The 14,217-nt window shown below is 41.0% G+C and overlaps 1 protein-coding gene and 1 pseudogene across 2 annotated transcripts; both read left to right on the top strand.

The window, feature by feature from the left end:
• The first annotated feature begins 2,412 nt into the window (after positions 1-2,412).
• PURB (purine rich element binding protein B) lies at positions 2,413-10,950 on the top strand. The gene has a single exon (XM_081283638.1). The coding sequence runs from the start codon at positions 2,545-2,547 to the stop codon at positions 3,478-3,480; it is 936 nt and encodes a 311-aa protein (XP_081139764.1). The 5' UTR covers positions 2,413-2,544; the 3' UTR covers positions 3,481-10,950.
• A 2,671-nt stretch (positions 10,951-13,621) lies between these two features.
• Positions 13,622-14,217, top strand: LOC308645494 (bcl-2 homologous antagonist/killer-like; annotated as a pseudogene). The gene has a single exon. The product of its transcript is annotated as a bcl-2 homologous antagonist/killer-like (transcript).

Consider the following 14,217-nt stretch of genomic DNA (forward strand, 5'->3'; position numbering starts at 1 on the left):
GGGTGCGTATCTTTCATGAATGTCCAGTGATACTTGACATTGCATTCCTTCCCTAAGAATCTGAAATGTTAAAATCCTCTCCAAGGGTAGATATGTCCAAGACCCAAATTTGACTCTCCTTCTTCTAGAAGCTTGACATTAAACCCACCCTGTCTGCTAGAGGATCTCAACCTGATCTCCATACTTACCCTTTTCTGAACTCACTCCTGGGTCCACTTATTAAGTACTCACTATAATTTAGGTATTATGCTAAACATTTTCAAGGATTATGTCTGACAATCCTACAAGGTATTTTCTTAAATGTAGATCTCCTGAATATCCTCTTTAATTTTTTCTTTTCCAAAACCAGTAACTACTTTATAGATGTATAATCTAAAATAAGCTGTATATATCTGTGACTTTTTTGGCACATCTACCACAAAATAAAACTTCCACCCTGAAAGTTCCCTGATGTCCCCTTCCAATCTATCTCTCCCTCTATGCCCAGGCCACTACTTATTTGCTTCCATACACACACACACACACACACACACACACACACACACATATATATATATATATATATATATATATATATATATATATATGTACATATTCTTATATAAGGCTTCCAAGAAGAAATAAACTGGAGAAAGAAATTTGACATTCCAAAGATGCATCAAAGCAGCACATTTTAGCAGAGCAGCTTGAGAATCTCAGACCAGCCCACCCCCACTAGGTGTGTGTGTGTGTGTGTGTGTGTGTGTGTGTGTGTGTATATATATATATATATATATATATACACACACACATACATACATACATACACACATATATATATTTATACATTATTTTCTAATTTGTTAAAGTCATACAGTATGTTTTCTATGGATACACTTTTATTTTCCCTGGGTAAATACTTAGCAGTGGAACAATTAGGCCTTATGGTAAGTATGTTCATAATTAACTGCCTAAACAATGTATCCAAGGATCAAAACATCACATGGTACCCTATACATAGGGACTATTACTATGTGCTAGTTAAAATTATTAAAAAACAACCTACTAAACTGTTTTCCAAAATGTCACTTTACATTCCCACCAGCAGTGTGAGAATTCCAGTTTCTCCACATCTTTGCCAACATTTGATTGTCAGTCTTTTTAAATTTTAGCCACTCTATCGTGTGTTTAGTGATATTTAATTATGATTTTAATTTACATTTCCCTAAGGATTAGTGATGCCAAGCATTGTTTCATTGTTCTTATCAACTACTGTATATCTTCAGTGGCAAAGTGTCTGTTAAAATATTTTGCCTATGTTTTTATATTGTGTCGTCTTGTTCATAAGTTCTGAATGTTCTTTATATCTTCTGGTCACAGTCCTTTGTCAGTTATTATTTGTTAATAACTACATTTAAGGATGAGGAAATTCTGGCTTGGGAAAATTAATAACTGGTCAATGTCACCTAGATTCAAATCCGGACAGTGAGACTGCAATGCTTCTTTTTCTTTGCCTACATTTCTTTGACACTATTTAAATGGAGCCTCTTTTTATTCTTTTTTGCACCTTAAAGCAAAAGGTCGCATCAAAGTTATTCACATCTATTGATAATGAAATTAAAGCCTAGCAGGGTTGATTTCCTTAACCCTTTAAAATGACTAGTAAGTGCATGGACAAGAAGAGCTTGCTTATTTAACTATGGATTCGAAAATCTCACGTCATTCAACTAACTTCTATATTTTACCCACGATCTTTCCAAATTGTGAATCTGATCACATATGAGATCCCTAGGCTTGGGTGTGCACTACAGAGGGCCTTCCTTGAGCTATCATAACCTCCAATGTCACCTACGGTCACTCCACAGACCCAAACTCCCCCCACCCCAGCTGTCCTCAGCTCCCAGCGCAGACTCTGTGTCCCTATGTACTCCTTCCCGTCTGCTAGGTAAGCTCTTCTCCAACCCCCGGGCCACTACAGCTTGTTCTTCAGTCTCGTGTCCTGACTCCTCTTAAGACTCACAGACCATCAGCCCCCACTTCTGGCTGCTTCAAAGTACGTTTCAGCCCGGAGCTCCAAGAACAGGGCTGCGTCCCGTCCACGGTGCAGCGGGACGTGGGGGTGGGAGCTGAAGGTGCCCGTAGGGCGAAGGGATAAGGACTTTATTCAGGTGTAACAAGAGAACGCGCCACAAGCACTAGGGCACAAAGGTAACTGGCCGATTACTCAGAGGCCAGCAAGGCCCACCCTCACCGAGCCTCCCGCCTGGCGCAGCCCGTGACGTCACACCTGCGCCGCGCCGTCGTGGCGCGCGGCGCTTCCGGCCGAGAGGCGGTGGCGGGCGGGCGGAGTGACGTCACGGGAACCGCGCGCCGGAAGCGAGCCGTGCTGCGCGGAAGCCGCGGGGGCGGGGCGCGGAGGCGATGGGGGGCGGCGGCGGCCGGCGATGAGCGGCGGGCGCGCGTGAGGAGCCGCGGGCGAGGCTGGGGGGCCCCCGGAGCGCGAGCCGCAGGGCGGAGGGCGGGGGCGCGAGCGCGGCGGGAGGCGGCGAGGCGGCGGCCGAGAAGATGGCGGACGGCGACAGCGGCAGCGAGCGCGGCGGCGGCGGGCCCGGCGGCTTCCAGCCCGCGCCTCGCGGCGGCGGCGAACAGGAGACGCAGGAGCTGGCCTCGAAACGGCTGGACATCCAGAACAAACGCTTCTACCTGGATGTGAAGCAGAACGCCAAAGGCCGCTTCCTCAAGATCGCTGAGGTGGGCGCGGGCGGCTCCAAGAGCCGTCTCACGCTGTCCATGGCGGTGGCCGCCGAGTTCCGTGACTCGCTGGGAGACTTCATCGAGCACTACGCGCAGCTGGGCCCCAGCAGCCCCGAGCAGCTGGCAGCGGGCGCCGAGGAGGGCGGCGGGCCGCGGCGCGCGCTCAAGAGCGAGTTCCTGGTGCGCGAGAACCGCAAGTACTACCTGGACCTGAAGGAGAACCAGCGCGGCCGCTTCCTGCGCATCCGCCAGACGGTCAACCGCGGCGGCGGCGGCTTCGGCGCGGGGCCCGGGCCCGGCGGCCTACAGAGCGGTCAGACCATCGCGCTGCCCGCGCAGGGCCTCATCGAGTTCCGCGACGCGCTGGCCAAGCTCATCGACGACTACGGCGGCGAGGAGGACGAGCTGACCGGAGGTCCGGGGGGCGGCGTCGGTGGCCCCGGGGGCGGCCTATACGGGGAGCTCCCGGAGGGCACCTCCATCACGGTGGACTCCAAGCGCTTCTTCTTCGACGTGGGCTGCAACAAGTACGGGGTGTTTCTGCGTGTGAGCGAGGTGAAGCCGTCTTACCGCAACGCCATCACCGTGCCCTTCAAGGCCTGGGGCAAGTTCGGAGGCGCCTTTTGCCGGTATGCGGATGAGATGAAAGAAATCCAGGAGCGTCAGAGGGATAAGCTTTATGAGCGCCGTGGTGGTGGCAGCGGCGGCGGCGACGAGTCCGAGGGTGAGGAGGTGGATGAGGATTGAAATGGGCAGCTTCCCCTACTGGCCTCCCCTACCCCACCACCACCATCCCCTTGGCTAGAAAGTTCCCTTTTCTGCTCACCTCCAGTGAGTTAGTGCGGAAGGGAACAAGGGAGGCTGCAAAGGGAGAAAGCAAAATAAAAAATAATATAGTTAAGAGAAATAACCGTAAAAGAACCGTCACGGACAATTAGAGAAAAGCAGTAAAGTTCCAAGGAACTGACAGCAACCTGCAAAGAGAGGACAACAGCGTCTCCTCACCCGCGCGAAAGTCTCAGCTTCTGTTGTTTCCCAACCGAGGTTCCTAAACCCATCTGGATAACCCTGGAAGGGATAGATCTTCAAACGTCTGGGCCCAAAACACGTCTGAGTCACCCAGACCCACCCATTGATAACAGTTAAGTTTGTGTTGTACCTGGGTAATCTAAAGATCTCTCCAGGCCTCGCTATTGCAGTGTCTATCCCTTCACATCCATTGAAATCAGCGTTTTGGATCTAGATCTTCATGGAATCCTTGAGAAGAAAGGCCTTTGCATTTACCCAGTTCTGAGGGTACAGGTTTATGAAAAGGAATGCAACTTCACATAATCATGGACAGGGCAGAAGAATTAAAGAAGCCATTGGAGAATATAGAAACAAATTGGATCCATTTTTTAAAAAATGGTTTTGCATGGAACCTGGACCAAGGCCCATGTCTTTTCTTTGCAGAATTGTTTTCCGGGATGCAGATAAATTCTGATATCAATGCTTGAACTAGAATCCATTACTAAAATAGTTTAAAAGTTTGCAAATTTTTTAAAAGTAAAAATTTTACATTGGGGATTGCTGAGGTAGGCACAAGAAGTCAGGCATAAAGCACAAGGCAAACTGTTTGAGTGGACTGGTTGCTGCTCACTAAAGTTCTTCCCTTGATCTCTAAATATGGAGGTCATTATCAAGAAATGGCTTAGGTATGAATGAGAGCCAGATCCCTATGGCTCCCATATGAGCCAGTGAATTATGGCTAATTCGGCTGTTACAGCCACTGGTTGGCTGCATTTTAAACAGTAAAACTTGACAAATACCTGTTAAAGGAACAGTGTGGCTACAAGCCTGAGCTTTAATGGAATATACATCCTCACAGAAAAGTTGGAAATAACCAAAACTGAAGTCTTAATTTACCTTCAGTTTAATCTGTGGATTTGTTCGATACTAAAGATCCTCAGGTCCAGAATTCCAGCATCATTTATTTTAAAATAAAATTTTAAGAACTTGATCCATTGTATCAGTACCTCACAATCAAAGTTGGCAAATGATGGATGAATGATTCAAGCAGTGCTCCCGGTGGAAGCTGAAATCCATCTGTGAATGGAACTGAAGTGAACGTGAATAAGCTGACTTTATCCTGGAAGCATTTTTATACCATCTTGAAATTTCAACAAACTGGCTTTTGCCAGTTTATCCAGCTGTCTTTCAAGAATAAAAGTTGGGGTTTTCAAGGATCGCCTCTTATATATTTTAAAAGGATTTTCAGTAGAAATGATTTTTACTAATCAAGTTAATCCCAACCCCATCAAAAGGTATTCCTAAAAGTGTCATAGACCTAGGTAACTTTGAATTGAATGGGAGCTAATGTTCTTTCCAAAGTTTTCAGGTATTCTTTGTGTGACACCTTCTCAACCAGGAGGCAAGTAACCACACCTCCACAATCTTAGTATTTTTTTTAACTGCATGCCTGCCCTTTATTTGAGCTGCCTTTTTAATTTATTGCATATCCTTTTTATTATCTTATTTTGGTATTATTCAATCTATACAATCTTTTTGTATTTATTGGGAAATAAGTAATATACAAAAAGGTCGTTTCATGTATTTGTGGCTGAGAGGGAGGGAAATAATTGTGTATATAAAATTAGGCTTTTTTAAAACATAGACTATGATTCAGAATATTGTTGATCTTAGATTAAAAAAAAAAAAAGTGGAAGAGCCACAAACATTGGTGCCCTTTTCAGACTATTTCTCTACTCTCATCATCCACAGTAGAATTTTTAAACAGATTTTTTTAAAGCTTTTCTTTTAAATTTTTCTCCGTTGCAAAGAATGTTTCCTAAATTGTATGGGAGCAATAGTATTTTTGATGTTTTAATGACATCCGTATACTTGTACTGTATTTTGTACTACAAGGCAGCTGTTTTCAATAATGTCCTGCTGTATTTACCTATGTGTTTTGAGTGTTCATTTCTTTGCTGCGGAGAACAAATTCCTAGTTTTAGTAAAGGAGCTAAGAAGCTAGCATTAGGTTTGCAGAAACTTAAGTTTCAAACTCTGAGGCAGCAATGAAGATTAAGGTTGCAGCTATTAGTTGATTGCTGTAACTTTTTCCTTTTCAAACCATGTACAATTCCTGTATAGACCAACTTGTTTTCTTGCTTCAGTGGTGGTTCTGTTGCTCAGCTGCAGTGAGCCAGTTCAATTTTGCAAAGGTGCAGTACCTCTCCTTTTCAAGGGGTTGGTTTATTTTTTCTTTTTTGTTTGGCTGAATTGCAGTAACTAGCCTTGCCTTTCTATTCTGTAGAAATGACAGGGTCTTCACAATCCTTCACCAGTGGCTACTAAGCTATAATTAGCTGAATAGAAAGAATGTGGAAGTGGTCTGAGGCATATAGAGTATATGCTAAGAACACTACCATATATGGCATCAGCTTTGGTTACCAGAGAAATTTTCTTAGTCATTAGACCATATAACAGTAATATATCATATGTAAATCTTTAGATATCAATTTGAGAATCCTCCAAAAAAAGGAGCAAAGAATGCATAAGCTATGTGTTGGCAAAAGTAATTTATATTAAAATTTTGACCTGCCTATGTAAGATTAAGTGATAAATGTCATAGTGGTGGGTTTTTAAGTCTTAACCAATCTCTAAGGTTTATTTCTCCTGCAGGGGATGGTTCATGGCCTCTCTTCCCACTGTAGGAAGATTGCAGAAGGATGTGGATTAATTGTAGCATTTCACTGATCCTTATTCCAGTGACTAGGGGCAATAGAAATCAGCAAAGTATAGAGATTCATTCATAAATATTAGCTTATTGAGAGAAATGGTCTTTGTTGGTTTCACTCAAATAATGGCATTGTATAAACTATGGGAAACAACCAACTTTTTTGTTTTGTTATTCAACTGCTACTATGAACTATTTAGAAGTTGTGTTTTAATCTGGCAAACATCCCAGATAATCAAAATAGTATATTCCTGAAAAGCAGGGAACTAAAACTCCTTTTAAAATAATTGGTGGAAGGTTTGTTTCTCAAACTACCATTGCTACAGAGATGAGAATTCAACTTTTAGGAACAGAATCAAGAGTAAAAATCTGTGAAGAGATCATTACTCCTTTCTGGTTTCTATTGTCCTTACCCATCATTTTAGCAAGTGGAACAGCAGTTCTAGTCAGCAAGTTTTTCAGTGCATATGCTGCACAAATCAAAATATAAATCTATATGGCACCAAAAATCTTAAGTGAAAACCAAACCAAAAACCCAGACACCCTATGTAACTGTTGGAGGCATGTAGGTGGTATAAATGACTGTAGCTGTGATACACACATGGCTACTTGTCATGTCACTTTCCATAATTATTTACTGCAAAATGATTGAGAGGATTTTGGTGCAGGCAGCCATTAACCTGATTCCTTTGTTACCTCTGGATCACTGTGCAGTAAATTGCAGGTCTTTTTAAGAGATTCAAGCTTCGGTTTTCTCAAAACAAAACAATTATCCTGTCTTATCTGAAAATGCAGGGTTGTGGGCAAAAGAGGCTGGTTATAATAATGCCCTCATATTGAGTGGTCTGTAAACGGCTGCACACTTCAGACACTAGTTGCTGAGGATGCTTTGTTAAATGTGACCTTGACTGGCTTTACAGGGGTGTAGAATGTAATCTACACAAGATGACTGTTTGCATCTACCTTGATGAAATTAAGAAGCTGGAGTGTGTAAGCCATGCACATAAGTATTCTTCACTGTAAATTTTGTTTTCATTTTTAACCCAATTATGGTACTTTGTCCAATGCACAACTGATCTCTCAGTAGATATTCATTTGAAAATAGTGTGGCCTTGATCAGTAAGAAGGGGAAGGAGAGAAGTGACTTTTTTGCTTATGTAGAAATGACTTGTTTGCTAAGAGTTGTTATTCTGTAGCACTCTTAGTATAATGTGTTTGATCAGTCTCCTTTTTGATTGGGGAACGTTAATGTTTTTGACCCTGGAGTTAATTCAATTGAGTTTTCTTCTATTTTTAGGAAGTATCAGAATTGCTCTGATGAATGACAAAGTTGACTGCTTTGATGTCCAATCTCAGGTTTTAGAATTTAGTGGTGAAAAAATCCACTATTATTAATTCTCAAAACAGTTTTAATTTAGTGTACCCTAAAAATTACATGCATAAGGCCTGTTCAGAGAGCAGAGCCTTCATCTTTTTGCTCCTTTTCCACTTTGTATAATCACTTGAAAAAGTGTCAAGTGATTTTGCATTGTATATTTCCATTTTAACCCTGACACAGTTCTCAAAGATAAAGCACTTTTTGATCATGAAATACTTGGAATCCTTATGTGATGTGGATCATGGTTTCTCAGGCTCCCCTAGATAATCTGCTTATGAATATTGTTCTGACTCTATGTAAGAAGAGTAGAAATCTTTGCTAGTGTTAGAAAGTTTGTATTATTGATCCAGAATGCATTTTGCTAGTTTCCAATGGATGGGAGAGTAAATAATGCTGCATTCACAAATTAATAAGTTACTTTCCCTTGAGCCTTAAGGTAACTTTTTCTTTTCTGTCAACAACAGCACTGAAGTTATGGTAAATGAATGAGATTATCAGTTTTCAGGGTTAGTTTTAGAGTACTGTAAATCAATTAGCTGTCTTCCTAAAGAGTTAAAACTCCCATTCAATATACTGAATAATGAGTATGGGGGTGGGGCTGGGGAGGGGGGGAGATAGTTTGTAGAAAAGAAAAAAGAAAAAAAGAACCATGTTTACCTTAAGATAATAGACTCAAAAGAGAAAAAGTTCATGTCATATGTCCCACTTGAAAATCCAGATAGGAAGGTGGAAATGTGAATTATAACTTCATTTCCCATTTTTAACTTAGAAAAACAGACATTAATTTTCAAATGTTAGCCCCGGAAGTTTCAAGAAATAGCTGGACTCTTGAATGGTGAGTTCTGTTGATATATCTGATTTTGCTATTTAAAGTCACCTTTCCCAGTCCTCAGTTTCAAAACCTAGTCTTTATTACTAATGGATTTGACACACTTTAACAAATATGATCCATTTGTCAGTACTGAAAATTTGGAAACAGAAAAATTGCATCCCAAAGACCTATACCCTAATGATTCCCATTTGATATCTGTACCCCTGATCTAAGTAAGGCCTTTTTGAATGTATTTTATATTTTTGGATGTAGGGAATATGCCATCAATGTAATCACCTCTATTCACAATCTTTTGAAAATCTAACTCATGCCTCTTTAATTAGACATTCCATTTGGGATAGGTAGACCTATATTGAAACAACAGCAAATTCCACATTGATGGTTTCACTTTTCAGTAGGACTTCTAATAAAGGGAGAGCAGAGCTTATTAGAAGCTAAAAACTATCATTTTTTTCCCATAAGTAATTCTAACAAAGTTTCATGAAATAAAAATTTTAATTAACAGAAATTTTGAATAAGCAAATTTTATTTCCCTGTGTTGTATCTAATACCTAGTAACTTGGATAAAAGGTGGCTGATCATACCTTTTTTTGTGTGCGATGAAATGTGGGTCCAGTGTACTAGAGAGAAAGTAATAGACCTGTTTGGTGTCCACTAGCATAATACAGAAGGCATGAGTTTAACCTTTTTTTTTTTTCCTACCTTCAATAACTTTAATGGCTGAGTCTTTCAAGAAAAATTAGTTAGACCATATCATATTTCTTAAAGGCAAATTGTTTTGTACACTGTGTTGCAAGATCAGGCTGGTTAGTAAAATCTTAATATTTGGAAATAAAATAGCAAGTGGTTTGTTTCTTCCCCCCTTTAAAATTTCTTTTTAACAAGCAAAAATGTAGGAAGAGCCTCAAGAAAATTAAAGAACAAAATTATGTCGCTAAATGTGTTTGTGTTGTAGGAATTTGGGAGTTTCATTTTAAACTGATATTAGGCATAAGCCCTTTTCTCCCAGCCCACGTCTCCCCTGTGTACAAAAGTTCTCAGAATTTCTAAAAGCCAATATATAACAGCAAAAATCTAGAAAGTGACTTTAAATCAGTATCAGTATACATTATAGAGAGTCCATGGTTTTGCACATTTTGGTAGCAGGCAAGTTTATTTGAGTTATTTTTCAATGACTTATATGAATAGTAACTATTATCAACAGTGTATTTGAACTTTTTTCTGAAGTCTAGAATAATTTTATTAGTTGGCATTTATTCTTCCTTTTGAACCTTCATGCAAATGTGTTTCCAAAATCACTTTATAAAATCCCCTGTCTTCTGATATAGCTCCAGATAACACACTTTCTGTTTAATAGAAATCTTCACTGCCAATCATGTCTACCAGTGACTTCCTTAGTCTAGGCTCTTCACTCCAAAGCTGGGACTGGTGTCCTGCCAGTAGAGAATCTACAGAAATAATTTGAATGATTTAAAACCAAATCTTGATAGCAGGAGACAGCTTCCTGATCTAGATGTACAATTAAGAGTTTAGGTTGGAAATTACTTTAAAAGGGTTTTTTTTTGGGGGGGAGGGGGGAGTATGTCTTCAGTCTCTGTAAATACCAACATGCTTATTATGCATTGTAAACCAAGTGTGTATGCCTATGTATAAATTTGTAGAGCTGATTTCTGCTTCAAGTGAAGCTGCACCTTTAATTTTATAAGGTCCCCTCCACCTGTAACCCTAAATGTTTGTAAATAGAACACTAAAATTTGTAGTGATAGGATCAATTTGGGAATATCTGCTGAGAGACCAAAAAGTTCATTTTTTTAAGTACCTTGGTTAAAGAGTAAAGATTATTCCTCTTGCTTATTTTTTAAAAGAAGAATGCACTTTAACAAACAGAGCTGCATGGGCAATTCAAACAAATCCGTGAAGTGCAGTACCCATTCAGAAATCACACTTCCTGAAAACCGTTCAAAAGCAGAGTCCAGACGGGCTGTTGATCTCACTGCCTGTAGGTTGAAGCTCAGATTCTGATCAATTTTTGAGACGAGCAGGGCTGCTTCAAAAGAGCAATGTGAATACAGCCAGAAGCTTCAGACAGGTCTGTAAAATGGCGGGTCCCGTATTTACCACTAACTAGCAAAACTGACAGAAAAAAACTCATAGAGAAAAAAGTTTAAGAATCCTTCCTGCTGGTGTGCACTCCTTACAATAGCAGACTTTTGCAAATGGAGTTTTACAGTCTATATTTAAAAATTGTATGTTTGTAACAAATAAAGTATGCAGAAAAGTGAATGACAATTTTGTGCCAGTGTCTCTTATTTAAGGAATTAAATGGTGATTGGGGTTGGAGCATACCATCTGTGGAGGCTCACGAATGGGTATGATTTTGAGGGAGTTCCCACATGCTGTGACTTGAAAATCATTGCACATTTTATCTGAACTATAGCCGGTTCTAGAACTTCTGAGTTCCTATAACACTTTACTAGTAAGCAGGTTAGTTTTGTGCTTTAGTCTGAAATCCAAACAGGCCACTTTCACCGTTTTTCCTGTCATTTATAATAACTACAAAAAAATGCTGTCCCAGACATTCCCATATTTTTCAATATTAAAATTGCATAAGAGGCAGTTACAATATTGAAAAAGGAAAATTGAAATTATGTCCCTAGATTTGTCCAGAGAATCTCAAACTTTGGTCTCAGGAACTCCTTTACACTGAATACCCCAAGATTTTATCTGTCTAACATGTTAGAAACTGAAAATTTTTCAAGACAATAGCACATTCTACTCACTACCAGAGCAATGGTTTGAATTTTTTAAATGTGGTATTTGTTACTGCCTTAGTTTAAGGAACATATAGTCACACTGTGGTCTGAAGAGCTACCTCGTAGCCAGTGCCTCAAGAAATAGGAAGGAATTCTTTGTAGTTTGGGTATTGTTAAATTTGTACGCTAGGTTCTATCCCTGACTGTTCAAAACTTCTAGTGTGATTCTGTGTATCTTTCACATACAAAAATTATTAAGGTCTGAAGGAGCATTCAGCCTCACAGAGAAGCCAGTGGGAATTGAGAAAGGAGAGCCACCTAGTGGTCAGTATCAAAATCTTAAAATAACCATTCTTAGGTCAGAATTTGTCATTCAATTAATAATTGGGTAGCTATAGTAGGTGTGGAACATGTGGTCTGTAGTTCAAATGGAACCTTCAGTTAAAGAAATACGGAGAAGGTTTTGTTAAGAACCAGTCTCCTGGGTTGGTGATATGGCTCAGTGGTAGAGCAGTTGCTTAGCATGTATGAGGCCTGGATTCAATCCCCAGCACTACCACCACTAAAAAAAACAAGTTAGGCAATAGTTTGATTCACAGCTCATTCCTGACCAGGCCTTAGTTCCTTACAAGAGAGCCCCACTGAAACTATAAAATGAATATTATTCTCACAAGATGTAACTTATCTTCCATGTCCATGGTACTTTATGTAGCCTTTTCAGTGGGCCCAATTAAGGTCTCCATATTAGTAACAAGAGGGAACATATATCCAAGCCAGCTCTCTTAACCTTCTGTTATCTGAAACTATGCTGCCACAGAAAGGGCAAACTTCATTCCTTCCTATGCTGTGCACTTGAGATAACACAAATCCACAGATATTCCACAAAACTCTGCAGAACCTCATAGATACTGCAGAAAGGCAGGCAGACATAGAAACTATAGGTCCCACTTAGCAACGTTTTCCAGATAAGGTATCTGATTAAAAAAAAAAAAAAAAGTTCCCCAAGGTAAAAGAGAGCATGCTGATTTGATACGCTTGGACCAAAGATCAATAAAGAAAATGCTATTGTCTTCTATCAGAGTGAATGGCCTAGAATACCCAACTCTAAATGTACCAGTTTGTACCTTTAATGGTTTATATTAAATCATGTTTTCCTTTACCCAGGCCAAATGGTTCTAAAGTCACATTGCAAAAAACAGAAACTCACTATATAATTGTGGTAAGGAGAAAGACCTAAAAATAACCTCTTTTCTTCTCCTACCTTCACCCCATCCTTGGTCTTTAACCAAGAAATAGTCAAGTTAATAAATACGAATAACAATAGTCCATTTATTCAACCACAGACCAGAAGTCCCACCCGTAATCTGTGGAATTGAGGTTGTGGAGGATGGACTAAGTCTCTCAAGCCTGTAGGAATCACAGGTCTGGCCTGAGACACATCATCACACAGAGACTTCCTCATCTTCAGGACTCTTTCAGGAAGCTCTTCAAGCAGCCCCAGCTGTCCTCCCACTCTTGAAATTAGCATACCCTTTACCTCAGTTATTCAGTACCCACTTATAATTGATGGGCACTTACTTTCTTCCTTCCTCCACCAACCCCTTGCCCAATTTCCCCTGCCCTGGTCTCTTTCTCTGTTTCAGTTTCTCTGTAGTTATATTCTCCAAGTTTTTTAAATTACAGAATTAATGCATATTCATTTTAACAAATGTGAATATTATAGAATAACCATAAAGAACCAAATGAATGTGCCCTCTTTCTCTAAACCCATTCCTTAAGGATAAGTGTTGTTTTTAAACAATTTAGCACACATTCTTTCAAAAATTTTTGGTGGAGGATTTTTTAAATCTCAACAATGTTAAGCGGTCATCACATTTATGTATGTATTGACATGCTGAGGAAACTTATTAACTAAATAAGTTATTTGATAAAGAATTCATATTGGGCACATTGATGGCTATTTCCTAAAGTGTTTTCTAATGTATGCTTTATCATTAAACTGTGTCATAAGATCCACAACTCTCAAGCAAGGGCTGCATCCTGACACCAGGAATGCACTGACGCCGGTTCCTGGAAGCTGAGCCGGAAACCCTGCCGCTGGGAGCAGCCACCAGCCCTTGGGGACCTTCGGCCTTGGCCCTGCTGAGCATTCGGCTCTGGACCAGAGACTGGACAGGCTGACACTGTCCTCTACTGAGACCTGAAAAATGGCATCCAGGCAAGGCCCAGGTCCTCCTAGTGAGGAATGCGTAGAGCCGACCTCCAATTCTGAGCAGCAGATAGCCCGGGACACAGAGGAGGTTTTCCATAGCTATTTTTATTACCGTCACCGACAGGAGCAGAAGGCTGAGGGGTGGCCCTAGAACCTACCAGTACCATGGGGCAGGTGGGTCAGCAGCTCGCTGTGATTGGTGACGACATCAACCGGCGCCATGACTCCGAGTTCCAGAGCATGCTTGAACAACTACAACCTACAGCTGCGAATGCCTATGAACTCTTCACCAAGATCGCCTCCAGCCGGTTTGAGAGTGGCATCAACTGGGGCTGTGTGGTGGCTCTCCTGGGCTTTGGCTATCGCCTGGCCTTACACGTCTACCAGCGTGGCCTGGCAGGCTTTCTGGACCAGGTGACCCGCTTCGTGGCCGACTTCATGTTGCATCGCTGCATTGCCCGGTGGATAGTGCAGAGAGAAGGCTGGGTGGCAGCCCTGGACTTGGGTAACGGCCCGATCCGAAATGTGCTGATGGTTCTGGCTGTGGTTCTGCTGGGGCAGTTTGTGGTATGAAGATTCTTCAAGTCATGA

This window comes from Spermophilus citellus, assembly GCF_964194105.1.
Source record: "Spermophilus citellus genome assembly, chromosome: 3".
Lineage (NCBI taxonomy): Eukaryota > Metazoa > Chordata > Mammalia > Rodentia > Sciuridae > Spermophilus > Spermophilus citellus.

Coding starts and splice junctions, on each gene's coding strand:
- PURB (XM_081283638.1), top strand. CDS start 2,545: ATGGCGGACGGCGACAGCGGCAGCGAGCGCGGCGGCGGCGGGCCCGGC.